Raw genomic sequence first — 16,281 nt, 5'->3', positions numbered from 1 at the left:
GCGGAGGGTCCCAGGGGCTCTGCATACAAGGACGCAGCAGCAGTCACCAGGGTCTCCCTGTCCGCGGCACAGTCTGCCGGGTCGCAGCACGTCGCCGAGTGGCCGGTTCTCCAAACTGTCAGCGGACCGAAAGCGTCTCTAGAAACGATTCAGAAAGTGGCCGGCGCTTCGCCTTCCGCGAGGCCGTCGCAAATCCCACCATCACCATGAGGGTGTCTCCTGTCATTCGAATTTGGGGGTGTCACGCTTGTGGCAGCCGAGGGTTTTCATACATGTTACGGCAAGTCTCTGCCTTTCAGGCGTATGACCTTCCACGTCGGTCAGGTCCCATTTCTCATGTTCCACTTCGCCTCGCTAGTCTCGGTCCAGGGACTGTTTTCTTTCCCGGAAGGGAGGGACACGCTGTCCATTTATTTCCCAGACGGTTTGCAACGCAAGGTAAAGCCAACACTGGGCTCCCATCCCAGCCGCCCGAGGGCTCTTCCAGACAGCCTGGGGGTACATCACCACCGTTCCCTCGGTCCCGTCGCAGTCATCAGTCCACAGAAAGTGCCCCAAGTCTCCGCAGCTGGGCTAGGATTTACGGAAAGAGTGTGCTAGCTTGCCTCACAGGGTGGGATGGAAATGCTCTCTAGTTCAGATGCCTAGGGATTTCTCGGGCGCTCAGCATGGACATGCAGACGGGCCGGCCCTCCCCCTACTGAGTTAGATGGTCCAGGCTGTGTGGACACGAACGGAAGGTGGGACGTCTGCTCAGTGGTGTGCAGTCCAGACGCGTGCCCGGGAGTGCAGGGTCTGGCTCTGTGGGGCATCACAGGGGGCACCTGCAGAGCCAGGTGTGAAACATGCCCGCACAACCCCCGGCATCCCATCACCTTCTGTCCTGGAAAGACAGCGAGTGTCTGTTAAAACAAGGACCGGCACCTTGCCCTGGAAACGTTTGGAAGAGACAGACGCACCTCCTGTCCTGAAACCCTCACGCGTCACATGGGAAAGACCTAAAAGTCAAGGTATGCCACAGCGGTTGTATCAAGAGATACACCAGGCGAAACAACGAGCTCCAAATGTTGTGAATAATTCACAGAAAAGAATTTTTGGTGAGTCCGTAACTCGGGGTATTGGTCCTGGAATGTCTCGGTCAATTCATGATTTGCTATTGATAAAGAACCGGTTTGGGTGGTTGCCCTAGCACGGTGCAAACACAGTGCCAGCACGTGGTGTGTGCCCAGTAAATATCTGCTGAGTGAATGAATAAACACTGCCTCATGCTTGGCGTGGCCTTCACAGACGCTCACGGTCACCGCGGGCCACTGCGTTCCACGCAGGGCCCTGCACGCGGAGGCCGGACGGGGCCAGGGAGCTGAGGCCCCGAGGGTGCCAAGGTTTGTTTTCAGAGCGATGGGTCGCAAAGTTCCGCCCTGTAATTCAAACCTCTGAGGCTAGGAACGTCAATAACGAACAGCCCCATCCCGACCTGGGACCAGGAAACTCTAGCCGAAGGAAAAGCGAATTTTGTTTTTCCTGGCTGGGTTCACCTTATTCGGTTTTGATTGTCTTGGATAATTTGTTAGAACTTTGCACAAGCATGCGAAAGGGGAAACTTGGAACCCGCCCTCACCAGTGGCCACAGGCCTTGTGCAGCGGACCCTAGGTCTAACTGCAGGAGAGACGCAAAACATCCCGGCACAGGAGCCTTCGGTTCTGCGGACCTTCCGTTCCACTGGCGGGGAAGAAGAGGGTGCACAGGGGACAGGGCTGGAAACGACACTGGTTTTAGGGGATTAAACTGAGTCCTTGGCTCCCCCCCCCCACTGCTTCGCTTTCAGTCTCAGGGTGTGGGGGAAGGGCGCCCGGCACAGGGCCATCCCTTTATTTGTGCAGCGGTGCCAGGCTTCACCTGCACCGCGAGGGCCAGTTGGAGCAGCCCGTGACGCCAACCACATGACACTGCCCCCCGAGCTCACGCAGAGAGGGCTGTGGCTGAGAGGTGGCGTTGACACGGGCGACAGGGAGCGGGAAGCAATCCTCCCGAAGCCACTGCCCAGTAACTGAGCAGGGTTGGGAGAGGCAGCGGGACGAACCCGGTTTGATGCTGGCATCGAACTTGGCCTCAGTACCTCTGGCTGCTAGCTCAGGCTCTGCCACGTATTAGCCATGTGGCTGTGGGTGTCCTATCGTCCCCCCGAGACTCAGTTTCCTCATCTGTAAGTAGAGATAAGCCCTAACAGTTTCCTTGAGTTTGGTCCGTGTCCCAGCAGGAGCCCGATGGCCTCATGGAAAGACGGAAGAGAGTTTCAGGAAGGGTCCCCTCTCCGAGGGGTGGGCACGGTGACCAGAGCTGGCGGGGACTGGCGACAGGGGCAGCTTTGTCCACTCATAGTTTTCAGGGCAGGGAGAGGGAGCTGCTGGCAGAGGGAGCTGCTGGCTGTGGCAGGTGCCCTCTGACCAGAGCAGGGGGTGGGGTGAAGAACACAGCTCCTTCCTTCCAAAGTGTGGCCTGGAAGGGGGGGGGTTGCTGGGAGAGCAATACTTTGACCCAGTGGGGTACTGGATCCTCCGTGTGCATCTCTCTCTAATTGCACGTGAGGAGCTTGAAATCTACCACGCTAGAATATTTACACCACAGCAATGGGCAAACACCACTATCCACGAGACTGGTGTTTTTCTGTAGAGAGCTAGTCATCACCATCACCATCGACCAGCTCACCACACTGACCTTTCAGTTCCCACCGGTACTTCGCGTTGTGTGACTCAACGGAAGCCGAAGAGCAAGGGGACAGACGACGCAGTCTTTGCCGGCCAACCCGCAGCGTGCAGAACGGGGGGACGGGTGCCGGATGAATCGGGGTTGGGGGAAGGGGTGTGGCACGCAAAAGGAAGACCGGCCAGCACATCTCTGGGGGTTGTTATGACAGGTACACAAAGCAGTGACTGTAAGCGCTCAGCACACATGGAGGTCACGGCTCACGAGAGGAGACTTCCTTGCACGAAGCAGCTGAGCCAATGACGCGAGCCTGGCAGAACCCCCGGGGCTGGGATTTGTCCAGTGTCATACACCGGGACACTCCCTTCCTCCTCTTCTCCCTCCCTCCACCCTCTGCCTGGAGCACAGATGCCCCCTCTCCTGGGGCTGGTAGCCTGGTGCCTGGTGGGAGGGAGCCCTCCCCCGCACGTTTGTCGACCTTCGACCTTCTGCTAGTAGGAAGCATATTCCACCTCGGGCATCGCGGCGGGGAGCCCACCTCTCTGGCCCATCTGTGCTGGCTGGAGGAGGAGGTCCCCTGTCACCAACGGGGCAACCCTTGTTAGAACACCCAGGTCAATGATTAGGGAAGGGGGACGATTCCCCTGTAGACATTCACGTTATCCTCACATGCAATAGCCAACAGGGTTGCCGAGTCACAGCCATCAACAAAAAGGAGAAAGAAAGAGAAGCAGACACGTTACTGAGTAGAAGTGAGGTGGGGCTTGGGTGTCCAGACCGGAGACAAGGCCAGCTCTCAGGAGCAGCCTTTGCAGCCTGGCGGCGGCCAGGGGGTCCTGGGACGGCCCCAAGACTTGGAGGTGTCCCAGGACCCAGTGCCCCGTGCACTGGCTACCGCGCCTTGTTGTCTCACTTATCCATGCGAAAGGTTGTCAGGGAAAAGACATAAAACAGAATCACGTGACAGTGTTTAGCATAGTCCGCACCTGGCATTCCATGATCACACATGAATGTGATTCCTTGTGGCCTCAGTGGCGTGTAGTTGGGCGCGGGAGCGGGCAGTGCGTCCCCCTGGGATGGTGAGTCTGAGCTGGGATGCAGAGGTGGCCATGGAAGGGCACAGAGGGAGGCTTGGGTCTTGGGCAGAGCAATGCCAGCAATGTGGACAAGGTCATCCCCAGCCCAGATTCAATCGACGTCTCTGAAAGCTAAGAGGTTGGGGCAGATGGTTACCATGGGAACATTCAGCTCCAATATTATCGATTCAAGGATTTAGAGGATCATAAAAGTGTGCCATTATCTCAAGGCCGGCCCTTACCTGTCTGAGCTGTTTATGGGGTTCCCCAGCTGGGACCCACTGGCTCTCTGCTTCCCGCGTTGGGGAGCAGCAGCAGGAACTCTCAGGGAGCTCCTTCTCCATTGTGATGGGGGGCTCGCTTCTATGACAACAGTGGTCACTCCCCAATGTCCTCCCCAGGAGAGGCTGAGGATCAGAGACCAAGCACCAGGAGGAGTGGCTCCCAGATGCGGAGAGCTTACGAGGCGATGGAGAGATGAGGGGCCGACCTCAGCCCCCCTCAGTTCCTGCAGAAGATGACCAAAGGGAGACGCTTCAACCCGCCTTTAGACAAGGACGGAAGATGGGTGAGTGATGGTGCCTGGCTTTCCTTTCCCAGGCTGGGTGGGTGTGGTGGGGCGCACACTGGCTGAGATCCTGCTACGGCTACTCACTGTGGCCTGATCTGGTAGATTACCGCACCCGGCCTCAGTCCCGCCGTCTGTGAAACGGGAACCCCGTGGCACCTCTCTCCTAACACCCAGTGTCTCGTCTGTCTCCCTCCTCCAGAATATAAGCTTCGTGGGCCCTGGACCTTTGTCTTTTTTATTCCCTGATTGTATCCGTAGGCCAAGGATGGGACCTGGTGCACAGGAGTTTCTCAGAAAACATTGGCCGTAGGAATTAATATTGTACCAGACACCCCTAACAAGTTCCTGTTGGTCCCTAAGCCGATCCCCGTAGCCCCATTAGGCTGTGAAATGGGAAGAGTCCAGACACGCAGCATTTCTCCACCTTGAGCCCTCGAAACCTTGACCTTGGCAGCGTCACGCTCGTCCTCAGACTCCTGTCTCATGGTGTCACTTGCAGAGCCCGGTGGGATTCTCCCTGCTCCGCCCCCTCCACGGAGCATTGGCTCCACACCTAAGGGTGAAGCGCCAGCCTCATGAGCGTATCCACACACACACATTCTTTCACATGCACCCCACTTCATTCCAGAGAGCTCTAAAGTGTGGGAAATCTTTGCAATAAAATAGTCAAGTATAAATAAAGATTCAGAAGCCGTTTAAACATACGTTAGAATACGAGGCTGAGACTGGGGGAAAGAGATAACATCTCTCTATAGGCCACATGGCCTGCAGAGTAGCATTTGGGCATCCGATTTGACTCTGAGTTCCCTGGCAGCCAAAGGAAAAATGGAAAACGGTGTGAACCACGTAACGCTAATCTGTGATGCAGAGGAAAACATAACGTTTCTCAGACTAAGTAGCTTCGCCTCTCCCCAAACCCTGCGATACCAGTTAGGACTGTGCTTGACTGGGTAGGTATGAAAAGCTGACAACTGACAGTGTGCTGACCAAGTAGGGTTTGTGTTTCTCAAGTAAAAACAAATCCAGAAGTTGGCGGTTCAGGGCGGTACCTATGTTCCAGGGAGTCCGAGGGGCCCAGGTTCTTCCCAGCCTTCTGTTCTGACATCCTTTGTGGGCCATGTGACTCAGGCTGGGAGAGGAGGGGAAGGTCAAAGGGCAGGGACGGAAGGCACCTGTCAGTCACATCTGCCCCTCTTCAGTGACTCCCCTCTTCCGAGGTGACCCTGTCACCACCTGCCTGCACATCCTCAGAGCCTGGGTGTGTGACAGCGTAAGGTTTGTGCGGCTGTTTTGTGGCCCTTGCTCCCCATCCTGCTCTCCTGGAGCCCCACCCTGCAGACTCTGCTTTCCCGTGCTGGTGTCCCACGGCCGCTTAGCTGCAGAGGAGTTCGGGAGGTATTTTTAACCAGCCACACTGCCGCCCGGAACAGTCAGGCGTCGGTTACCAGGGAGGAAGCGAGAACGAACGTGTCATCTCCTGGTGCGACCCCAGGAATGTGCCCGGGACCCTGTTTCAGCCGGACGGACAGTGTCTTGCAAAGTCCGTCTGACTCCACCTCCGTCCGTGGTGGGTCCTTTCGGCTGCCGGCACCTAAGAGCGTACAAGATAGTGCTGGTCCCGGAGTTTCCCCAAGGGCCTCGCAGACGAGTTGGGAAAATGAAAGGCATTGTTGGCTCGGACTCGGCCGCAGCCATTGGGAGGACAGTGGTCACCACACCGGAAGTGGCAGCCAGTCATCTGCAGTTCACCTTGCGGGGGGCGGCCGGGCTGCTGCCAGGTAGGGAGGGGTCTCCACACTCTTCCCCTTTCCGATTCAGGATTTCAGCCATCGAGCGACTGGGGGCAGCAACACTTCGCTGCCAACGGGTTAAAAAGCGATATGTCACGGTTACAGTCCTAACAGAAGGGCTCATTTCACAGTCGTCATGGTCTCACCATTAAGTATATATTTTAAGAGTGAAATTAGAATGCCGGAGCCCTGTCTTACAGCGAGTTAGTCCACAGGCTTGCAGAATGCAAACGAATCGAGGCAGTGGTCACCGGGGCGGTGGGAGGGCTGGCTGCTGACCGAGAAAGAGCGCCCGCCAGGCCGGATGGCTCCCGCAGCCGGAAGGCCCGGGAAGGCCCTGTGCTGGGCCTTTGCATGGTTTGTATTTACTTTATTATTTTTCTTTTATTTTTTTTCCTTTATTGATCTTTAGAGAGAGAGGAAGTGAGAAGGAGAGAGAGAAACATCGATGAGAGAGAACGTCGATTGGTCGCCTCCCACGTGCCCCCCACTGGGGATCAGGCCCACAACCTGGGCACGTGTCCCAACCGGATTCGAACCGGCGACCTCTTGGTGCTTGCTCAACCACTGAGTCACACTGGCCGGACTGGGATGGCTTTTAAGAGGTGCTATTTAAATAAAATTGGGGTGAGCTCTGGCCATGAGGTGTCTCCTGTACCCCTCATCAGGAATGAAGGGCTCCTTCCCCAGCTGCTGAGGGGGGCCCTCGGCGGTGGGTCCACCCGGAAGAGCATTGCCTTGCAAGGTGCCCCCTCTTCCTGGGGCAGCCCATATGCAGTGACTGATTGATGAGGGTGCACAGAGGCCCAGTCCCCTCACCGCAACTCAGGACAACCCTGAGAGGCTGGCCGGCGTCCAGGACTGTCTGTGGGTTTGGTGGAGGCCTCTGTTGGGACTACCTCCCTCTGCTCAGTCCTGTTCCCTTCCCTCCCTTTCCCATGGAGATCAAAGCCCCTCCCCCTCACCCCTTCCCACTCTACACCCTGTGCTCTCAGTAGGGTCACCTGGACCCTCCACCCCTCCTCTTGCCTGTGTCCTGGAGTCCACCTCACAGCTGCAGGAGGTTGGCTCACCCCTATGGATGTGGCCTGAATCTTGTTGCCCAGAACGGGGAGCGCCCCGAGAAGAAGAAAGATCTCAGATTTCACACGCCCGTCTTCGCGGAGTCCTGGGCTGGCTCTCGCTGGGTTAGGACGCGCCCTCCGCACCGGCGCAGGAGCGTTTCCAGGCTCCGGCGCAGTGGGGCGGCCCCTGTAACTAGAAACCAGGGCAGCGATGGCCTTGGGCCATCACAATATTTTCTGTCTTGGAAAGAATACTTAAAAATGATGCCATTGCCATCGCATGCCAGAAGCACCCAAATTGCCTTTGAATCGCCTTGCGGAGGAAGCCCTGACACTCGGCCTCGCGATTCGGCTGCGTCTGGTTTTAACCAAGGCCCGCACTGTTTTCCAGTTCCCGCACATCGGCCTGACGCAGAGCACTCCCGAATCCATCACGAGAGCGACGCTAAAGGAGCCCCACGATCCTCGTTTCTCCAGGCAGATAGAAGGGAAGCTGCCGCCCATCTACCAAGTCCGGGAGAAGGTGAGTCCTGCGTGCTGGCCACGGCTCTCCGAGTCGGGGTCCCGCTGCCACTGTGGGCCACACAGTTCTTCCTGGGAAGAAACTGCTCACTTCCATCCCTGGTCGCTGTGACACCCCCGGTCCTCTCTACAAGGAGCTACCGCCTGGTCCAGACGATCAAGTCGGGCTCGTCTGTGGACGAGAGACAAACACCTTTCTTTGGTTCTATGTTCTGCCTCCCTGGCCAACTTCCGGGCAGCTTCAGGGGCACGAAGTGGCCTGAAGGAGAAGCAGACATTGACTTTGCACTTGGCTGGCGCACCTGCCAGCTGGGCCCAGAAGACCTCAAAATCCCTGCCGGCTCTCAGTCCACGAGCTATAAACTTTTCCTTTTTTGCCTCCAAAGAAGGTGCCTGAGAGAAACGTTGAATGATTATTAGCACTAAAGGTTGAGTTTCAAAGCCTCAAGCTGAGCCTGGCCGGTGTGGCTCAGGGTTGAGCGTCAACCCTGCACCAAGAGGTCGCCGGCTCGATTCCCGGTCAGGCCACATGCCCAGGTTGTGGGCCAGATCCCCAGTGGGGTCATCGATGTTTCTATCTCGCTCTCCCTCTCCCCCCTTTCTCTCTAAAATCAATATAGAAAAATATTTTTTAAAAAATTAAAAGCCTTGAGCCACGCTCACCGACAGCCTTGCCGCCCTGTGCCGGGTGGTGGGTTTAATTCTTACTTAGGGCCCCGTGCGCTGGCTCTGACTGCGCCCCTTGCTCTTCCCCAGCAAGCCGTGCACAGCAACTACCCCTTCTCCGTCCACGACAACCGGCACATCCTCCAGAATACGGGACACTACTTTGACTCCGTGAGTATTTCCCTCCAAATTCCTCATCGGATAGGCAGCTTTTCTGGGACGTGTTGAGGTCAGAGGACTGACCCCGACCCTGGAACAAGGTCAAAATTAAAGCCTCATCATAGGGTTACCAAAAAGGATGCACTAAGCTCTCCAAGTCCCACACAGCTTTTCCCCGTCTGCGCCCGCCCTCTGCCTGGGTGTCAGTGCGCTTCATGCTTCTGAAAGCCCATCCTGTATGTCAGCTGTCTCCCTGGTGAGCGTGCCTGGGACGAGGTCATGGGGAAGGGGGATGGTCTGTGTGTGTTTCTGCATGGCGGAGCCTGACCCACATGGTGGAGTCAGACGGATGGGGAGCTTACATAACATAAAGCAGGGCTTCCTGATAACTGGAGTTGTCTTTCTCTAGAGGTGGTGAGGTCCCCGTTATTGGAGAAAATCAAGTCTGTTCACGCTGGTTAGTGGTGGTTTAATGCAGCACCGTGAGATGGGAATACATTACAAGCCATATATGTCATTTAAAAATTTCTAGTGACCACATTAAATTTAAAAAAAAAGAAATGAAATTAATTTTTATATATTTTATTTCACCCAGTAATTCTCCATATCATCATTTCAACATGTAATCAATGGGAAAAAGGAGAAACATCGTAACAAAAATAAGTTAATAAAAAATAAAATAAAAATAAACCATAAAAAAAATATTAATGCCCCCCCCCCAAATTAGTACTGAGGTATTTTACATTCCCCAAATGCAGTCTTTCAATCCAGTCTGTAGTTTACACTTTTGCTAGCTCTGCAGGTGGAATACCCACATTTCAAGGGTTCCGAAGCATCCGTGGCTAGGGGCTATTGAACTGGACGGGGCAGGGTCAACGTACCTCAGGTAGGGGGCTGTATCAGGCGACCTCAGAATCCTCACAGCATCGGAAAGTCCGTGATGATGATGATGATGTGGTGATGATAATGCTAATGTTACCAATACCCACCATTTATTAAGCATGCGCCGTATGCTATGACCACATATTATCTCATTTATTCCGCATGACAACCCTCTCAGTTCATTACTCTAAACGTCCCCAATTTAGAGATGAGAAAACTGAGAACCAGTGACGTTAAAGAGGTTTCCCGAAGCTGCCTGTCCTCTAGGATACAGTGACTAAGCCACACGGAAGGGGTTTCACCTCAGTGGTGTTAGTGCAGAACCAGAGGGTCCGCTCTCTCTACATAGATCGTCTGGGATGATGTTTTAAACTGCCGAAGTAATGTATGTCCTTTACATGTTTACGTACTGCAGGACTGTATAAAATTAAAAGCGGAATTTGCGCCCTTGTTTTCCCTCCTCACAACCTCACCTTGATGGTTCCCTAATCATGTTTTTGTGAGGCAACTTTGAGAATCTTGGCAATTCCCATGCAAACACGCACACACAAATATATATCTTTTTAATGGTGTGAACAGGATTGCACCACACATGTTTTACGAGATGTATGCTGGTCTCATAGAAAGCATTGGCAGCTTTCCAAATTTCTTCACCTTCTGGAATAGTTTGTATAATGCGTCGATTTTCAGTTTAACAAAGGTAAGATAGAATTTCCCATAAAACTATTTGTGTTTGATATATTTTTAGGGTACATTTTTTTTCACTACCTTTTCAATTTCACCCTTGATTATTAATCTATTCAAACTTTCCATCTTTTCTTGAGTAGGTTTTGCTATGTTTTTACCTAAAATTACTTATTTCATTTCAAATTGATTGGTATACTATTTTTTTAAATACTCTTATTTATTTTTTCTTTATTGATGTTAGAGAGAGAGGAAGAGAGAGGGAGAGAGAGATAGAAACATCGATGAGAGAGAACATCGATTGGCCACCTCCTGCATGCCCCCCATTGGGAATTAGGCCCACAACCTGGGCATATGCCCTGACCAGGAATCGAATTGGCACTAACCTTCAGGTGCATGAGTCAATGCTTAACCACTGAGCCAGCTACACCAGCTGGGCAAAAAAAATAAATAAATAATACTTTTACTCTGCTGTCTTTTTTTTATTATTATTATTTTTTTAATCCTCACCCGAGGACATTTTTCAATATTTTGTTCAGATAGAGTGGGAGGGAGAGAGAGAGAGAGAAACATCGACGTGAAAGGGACACATCGAGTGGTCGCCACCCACACAACCCAACCAGGGCTGGGGACAAACTGCAACCAAGGTACGTACCCTTAGTGGGAACCGAACCTGGGTCTCTCAGGACCACAGGCCGATGCTCTAACCGCTGAGCCAAACCCGGCAGGGCGAGTCTGCTGTCTTTTTAAATCTTTTTCAGTTGAATGTTTACTTCATATACATGCAACTGTTTTGTTTTTTAATTTTTTAAATTGATTTTTAGAGAGAGAGAGAGAGACATTGATCAGTTGCCTCACATACATGCCCCAACCAGGAATCAAACACAAAACCTGGGTATATGCCCTGACCAGAAATTGAACCCACCATCTTTTGGTGTATGGGACGACGCTCCAACCAGCTAAGCCACACTGGCCAGGGCTTGCAAATGTTTTTGTTAATGCATTTTTAAAACTATGAATATGCCTCAGATTATTGCTTTGGCATCCCAAAGCTTTTTCTAATTAGGAACTCACTATTATTTGCTTCTAAATAGTCTATTATTTAACTTTTTTATTTCTTTTTTAACTAAATGTTATTCTATGGATATAAAAGTTAATATCTATCGCTTTGTCCCAAGAATAAGGCAAGTCCATCAGAGTATTATTCATGTCACCTCCCTTTCTAAGGTGCTTGTGTTGGCGACTCAGGTTATGCTCTCCCAAGTCACACAGGTGCCATTCTCTTGGGATAATGTTTAAGTGGCTCCAACTTCCCATCAGTTCCAGTCTGGTCTCTCTCTCTCTCTCTCTCTCTCTCTCTCTCTCTCTCTCTCTCTCCCCCCTTCTCCATTTTTCTCTCACCTTCTTCCTCCCTCCCTCCTTTCTTTCTGTAGATTCTTAAACTTTCAGTGTGTCTCACAGTCACATCACCAGCAAGTATTTAGACTTACAAGCTGTACTTATTACTTCCTGACAGCTCTTCTCCCTATTCATTTCACACCTTCCTCTTATTTTTTTTATTTTTCTGGAGGATCTGCAAGTAATTTTGAGGGGAAGCCGCCTGGGCAGTGTGAACAGCATCTTCCCTTTGTCCCTCCAGAGCCCTCTCCCCCTTTCTCTCTGGTGTGGCCCTGGGAATGATCTGTGTGGTCTGCCTTCCTCCTCAAGCCCCTTGGACCCAGGGCCGCTGGCTGTTTCTGGGGCTCTCCCCTCACGTGTAAATCGCCCCTCTACTGAACTCTCTTTAAATTACTGTGTTTGAGCGTGCCATCTGCTACCGTGAATGGCACTGAGCCTTAGGAAGAGGCAACCTCACTTTACTAATGTAAAAAATCTAACATCTGCTTCTCCCTAGTCTCTCGTCTAAGCATAGTGTTTTCTTTTTAGTGTTCACCTAGTCATGCTCAAACCAAAAGCACCATTTAGAACGCATGGGACTCCCCGGGATCAGGGGCAAGGTGCTGAGCGTTAACAAGGAAGCCTGCGGGCGGGGTCCAGAGGTGCCGCTGTCTTCTTGCGAACCCTCTGGTGGGAGAACCCTGCCCCTTCGGACCTCTCGGAGTGAGCACCACCAGCCACTGAATGCTGGGGTGCCTCCAGGGGAGGGTGCTCTGAGGAGGCCCCTGGGTGCAGAGAACCTACCTGGGGTGCTAGGGGTCCAGGCTGGTCCATAGGCTAGTTCCATCTGTGGACTTGCTGGTTCTACCCTCCGTGTCTCTGGAAGTCCAGCCCTCTCGTGGGAGTGAAAGCCCTCGAGAGCATAGCAAAACAGCAGCACATTTTGGGTGTTGATGGATAGCCTTCTGCAGGTTGGTGAAGGGAACCTCTGTAATGGTTGCCATCTGGTGCATTTATTTATTTATTTTGATATGTTTTATTGATTTTTTTAGAGAGAGAGAGGAAGGGAGAGGGAGAGAGATAGAAGCATCCATGAGAGAGAACATCGATTGGCCGCCTCCTGCATGCCCCCCACTGGGGATCAGGCCCACAACCTGGGCATATGCCCTGACCGGGAATCGAACCACTGACCTCCTGGTCCATGGGTTGATGCTCAGCCACTGAGCCACACCGGCTGGGCATCCATATGGTGCATTTAAACACAGGGCGTCACGTAGCTGGTTTTACTGAAGACCTCAGAACTGTGTGACCTTGAATATTTTTCTCCTAATCTTCTTGATTCTTCCCCAGGGCCTGGGACGTAGGAAGATCCCCCCAGAAAAAAGGCAACATGTTTCAAGAAATTTCAATCTCTGGGCGTGTGACTATGTTCCATCTTATCTTGATGGCTTTTCGAATAACCAAATATCGTACGTCTATCAGGAAGCTGTGATGGTCCCCGTTTTCGGACGCTTTCCGCGACGTTATAATGAGATATGGAGCACGCTAACCCTTGTTCCCCAGAGGCGCTATGCAGAGTTTTTGAAAAAGAATCCGAAAGTAAGGTTCGCTATTGACAAAAAGCCTGACCCCTCGTTGGAGCTCTAACCCTTCCGGAAGATTACTGACGAGTTCTGTACCAGCTTTCCACTGGACACTGGGCCAGCACCAGCGTGTAACATAAATAGAGATTGTGTATGTCTTAAGGCTGAGGTGGCGTTTTCTTGTAGTGAGAACATAGAGACCCAAGTCCTTAAGTGAAGAAACCAGAAAGGCAACAGAGTATGTCCCTACACCCCCACCTTTAACATATTTTTTATGATTTTTATTTAGATAGCAAAACATTCAAGTCCTTATAAAATAAAAATATATGAAGATATACACATTTTACATGAATGCATTGTCAATAAACTGAATGAATTTTGCAATGGCCACATGAACTTTTGGGGGAGTTTTTAAAGTTATGTAATTAATATGTGGTTACATTTTTCACTTCGAAATTTCAAACAATACCGAAACAGCAGGTGTGCCCCTTTGTGTGACCACATCTGCCATCCTTGTCCTGTCCTCTTAAGTAAGTTAGCCTTCATTTTTTATTCTGTGCATTTACCACAGACATGCAGAACTGCATAAAAATGTAAACGTGCGCTGTGTTACCAGCATGTAGCGTTCCGTAATGTCCTTTTGATGTTTCACAATGGAGCTTGGAGTTCTTACAGTGTCCATGTGAACAGACAAATTTGCTTTTTTTTAAATCCTCACTCAAGGATTATTTCTCTATCGATTTTCAGATAGAGTGGGAGAGAGAGGGAGATACATCGATAGGTTGCTTCCTGCATGACCCCAACCAGGGCCGGGGATTGAACTACAACCGAGGCACATGCCCTTAACTGTAATCAAACCCACGACTCTGTTCCACAGGCTGACACTCTAACCTCTAAACCAAACCGGCCAGGGCCAGACGAATTTGCTATCTATCTATCTATCTATCTATCTATCTATCTATCTATCTATCTATCTATCTATCATTTATCTATGTTTATTTATTTTAGGTTTTTATTGATTTTTTAGAGAGAGAGAGGAAGGGAGAGAGACAGAAACATCAATGTGAGAGAGAGACATCAATCAGCTGCCTCCTGCACGACCCCTACTGGGGATCAAGCCCACAGCCTGGGCATGTGCCCTGACCAGGAATTGAACAGGGACCTATCAGTCCATGGGACAACGTTCCATCCACTGAGCCACACTGGCCAGGGTTGAGTTTGCTTTTTATTTATTTATTTTTTAATCCTCACCTGAGAATATTTTTACATTTATCTTCAGACGGAGTGGGAGGGGGAGAGAGAGAGAGAGAAACATCGATGTGAGAGAGACACATCAACTGGTTGCCACCCGCAGAACCCCAGCCGGGGCCGGGGACGAACCACAACTGAGATACGTGCCCTTGGCCGGAATTGAACCCGGGACTCTTTGGACTGCAGGCCGACGCTCTAACCGCTGTGCCAAACTGACCAGGGCTGGATTTGCTTTTTAAACTGTTGCACTTACTCCCTGATACTGAGCGCCATAATTTTTAAAAGTATCTTCGTGTTAATGAGAGTTTGAATTGTTTCTAATTTGTGGCTGTCAGAGCTGGCGATACACGAACACGCTTGGCCAGACTCTTGGTGAGCGTGTGCACGTGGGACTCTGGAGTGAGCTCTGAGGAGTTGCCTGGTTAGTGCTGCATCGGGCTTTGTGCTCCGGGAAAGTGTCAATAAACACTCCCAGACTTCTCTAGGGAAAGACTGGACCGATGAATGCCTCCCGACAGCTTCCCGTTTCTCCCACCTCAAACTATTTTTTAGATACTTAAGGATAGATATTTAGGGACAAAACCAAATGGTATCTTGATATTTTTTTAAATTTTATTTTGCATTTCTCTGGTTATTCATGAAGTTGAGCATCTTTTCCTGCCGGGTGGGCATTTATATTTCTGTTCTGTGAACCGTCACCGTCACCCACACCCCGTTTCTTGTTCATATTTGGATATTTTTCTGATAGATGAATTTTAGAATAAGCTTGTCAAGTAAATCCATTGGCCATTTCATAAGAATTTCCCTGGATTTAGATACTGATTTATGGGAGAATTGACATCTTCATGCCATGGTGTAGCTCCCCATTTATTTAAATCTTATTTCATATTCTTCAGTCCAGTTTTATAACTTTCTTCACATAGGTCTGATATGTTTCTTTTCTGTTTTTTCCTGCACATTTTGAACTTTTGTGGCTATTGTGAGTGTTATTTTTTGACGTTCCACTGTTGGTTTGGCGTAAGAAAGCTTTTGATTTCTGTATGTAAATCTTGCTAAAATTTTAATAAACAAGCACATTCCAATACTGTTTCGGTGGATTCTCTTGGATTTTCTATGTAGGTGGCTGTCACTTGCAGAAGTGAGAATTACACCATCTTTCTCGAGCCCATACCCTCCCCCACAGGGTTCCGTGGCGTGAGCTCCGCGTGGTCAGTTCTCTGAAAAGCGAGGCCTCTGCCCCGCAGGCAGGCACACTGCTCTCCAGGTGCGTCCCTTCCACTTCCTGTCCCGCTCCCAGGACGTCCTCGTAGCCCGCACTCCCTGAGCCTCTGCCTTGCCTCCCCTTCCTCTGCCCAAACACCAACAATCTCCAACAAGAGGGGCCCCAAATTCAATTTACTGGAGGTGCAGTTTTATAAAGCACCAAAAAGGTACACAGAACCAAATCTGCAAGTATGCGAAGGAGAGACGTGGATGGGGGAAGACGTCCCGCCCTCTCCTCTTTGGGATTCAATTGTGGCAGCGGGGGAAGGGGAGAAGTCACCATTTATAAAAACACAATTGAGGTGACTTGCCCTTAAACACCAATCTTTCTTCGCTTAACTGTTTTCTGCATACAAAGTAAACCTCGCCATCTGTGACGTCCCAGTTTCCAATCCAGTGAACGGAGAAGGAGAGGATACAGCACGTCAATGGAGGGGTAGGTCTTGGGGGCGCCAGGGTTGACGCCCCCCAACACAACAACCCAGTTTACAAAATGAAAAACGTGGCGTGATGCCGGTGACTTGCTGCCGTGGTTGGTTCTTTGCTTAGCGTGTTGCTTGGAACACAGGAATCAACAGCCGATTGTAGAAACCCCAACTTCCTAAGCAGTTGCATGCAGGTGTTTATAGATTTCTTCTGTTCCGATGAATTAGGCTGGGACTGGTGCCACCCTAGAAAGGACGTAGGCA

The 16,281-nt window shown here is 51.1% G+C and overlaps 1 protein-coding gene across 1 annotated transcript; it reads left to right on the top strand.

Moving 5' to 3' along the window:
* Window positions 1–4,297: 4,297 nt before the first annotated feature.
* Window positions 4,298–13,142, top strand: TEX36 (testis expressed 36). The gene is made up of 4 exons (XM_036265905.1): window positions 4,298–4,348; window positions 7,597–7,728; window positions 8,484–8,564; window positions 12,846–13,142. Exons 1-4 carry the CDS (start codon window positions 4,298–4,300, stop codon window positions 13,140–13,142), a joined length of 561 nt encoding a protein of 186 aa, XP_036121798.1.
* The last annotated feature ends 3,139 nt before the right edge of the window (window positions 13,143–16,281 follow it).

Source organism: Molossus molossus, unplaced genomic scaffold (genome assembly GCF_014108415.1).
Source record: "Molossus molossus isolate mMolMol1 unplaced genomic scaffold, mMolMol1.p scaffold_m16_p_17, whole genome shotgun sequence".
In the NCBI taxonomy this organism is placed as follows: Eukaryota; Metazoa; Chordata; class Mammalia; order Chiroptera; family Molossidae; genus Molossus; species Molossus molossus.
Note: the sequence above shows the minus strand (reverse complement) of the source record. Positions and strands in the feature narration are given on the sequence as shown.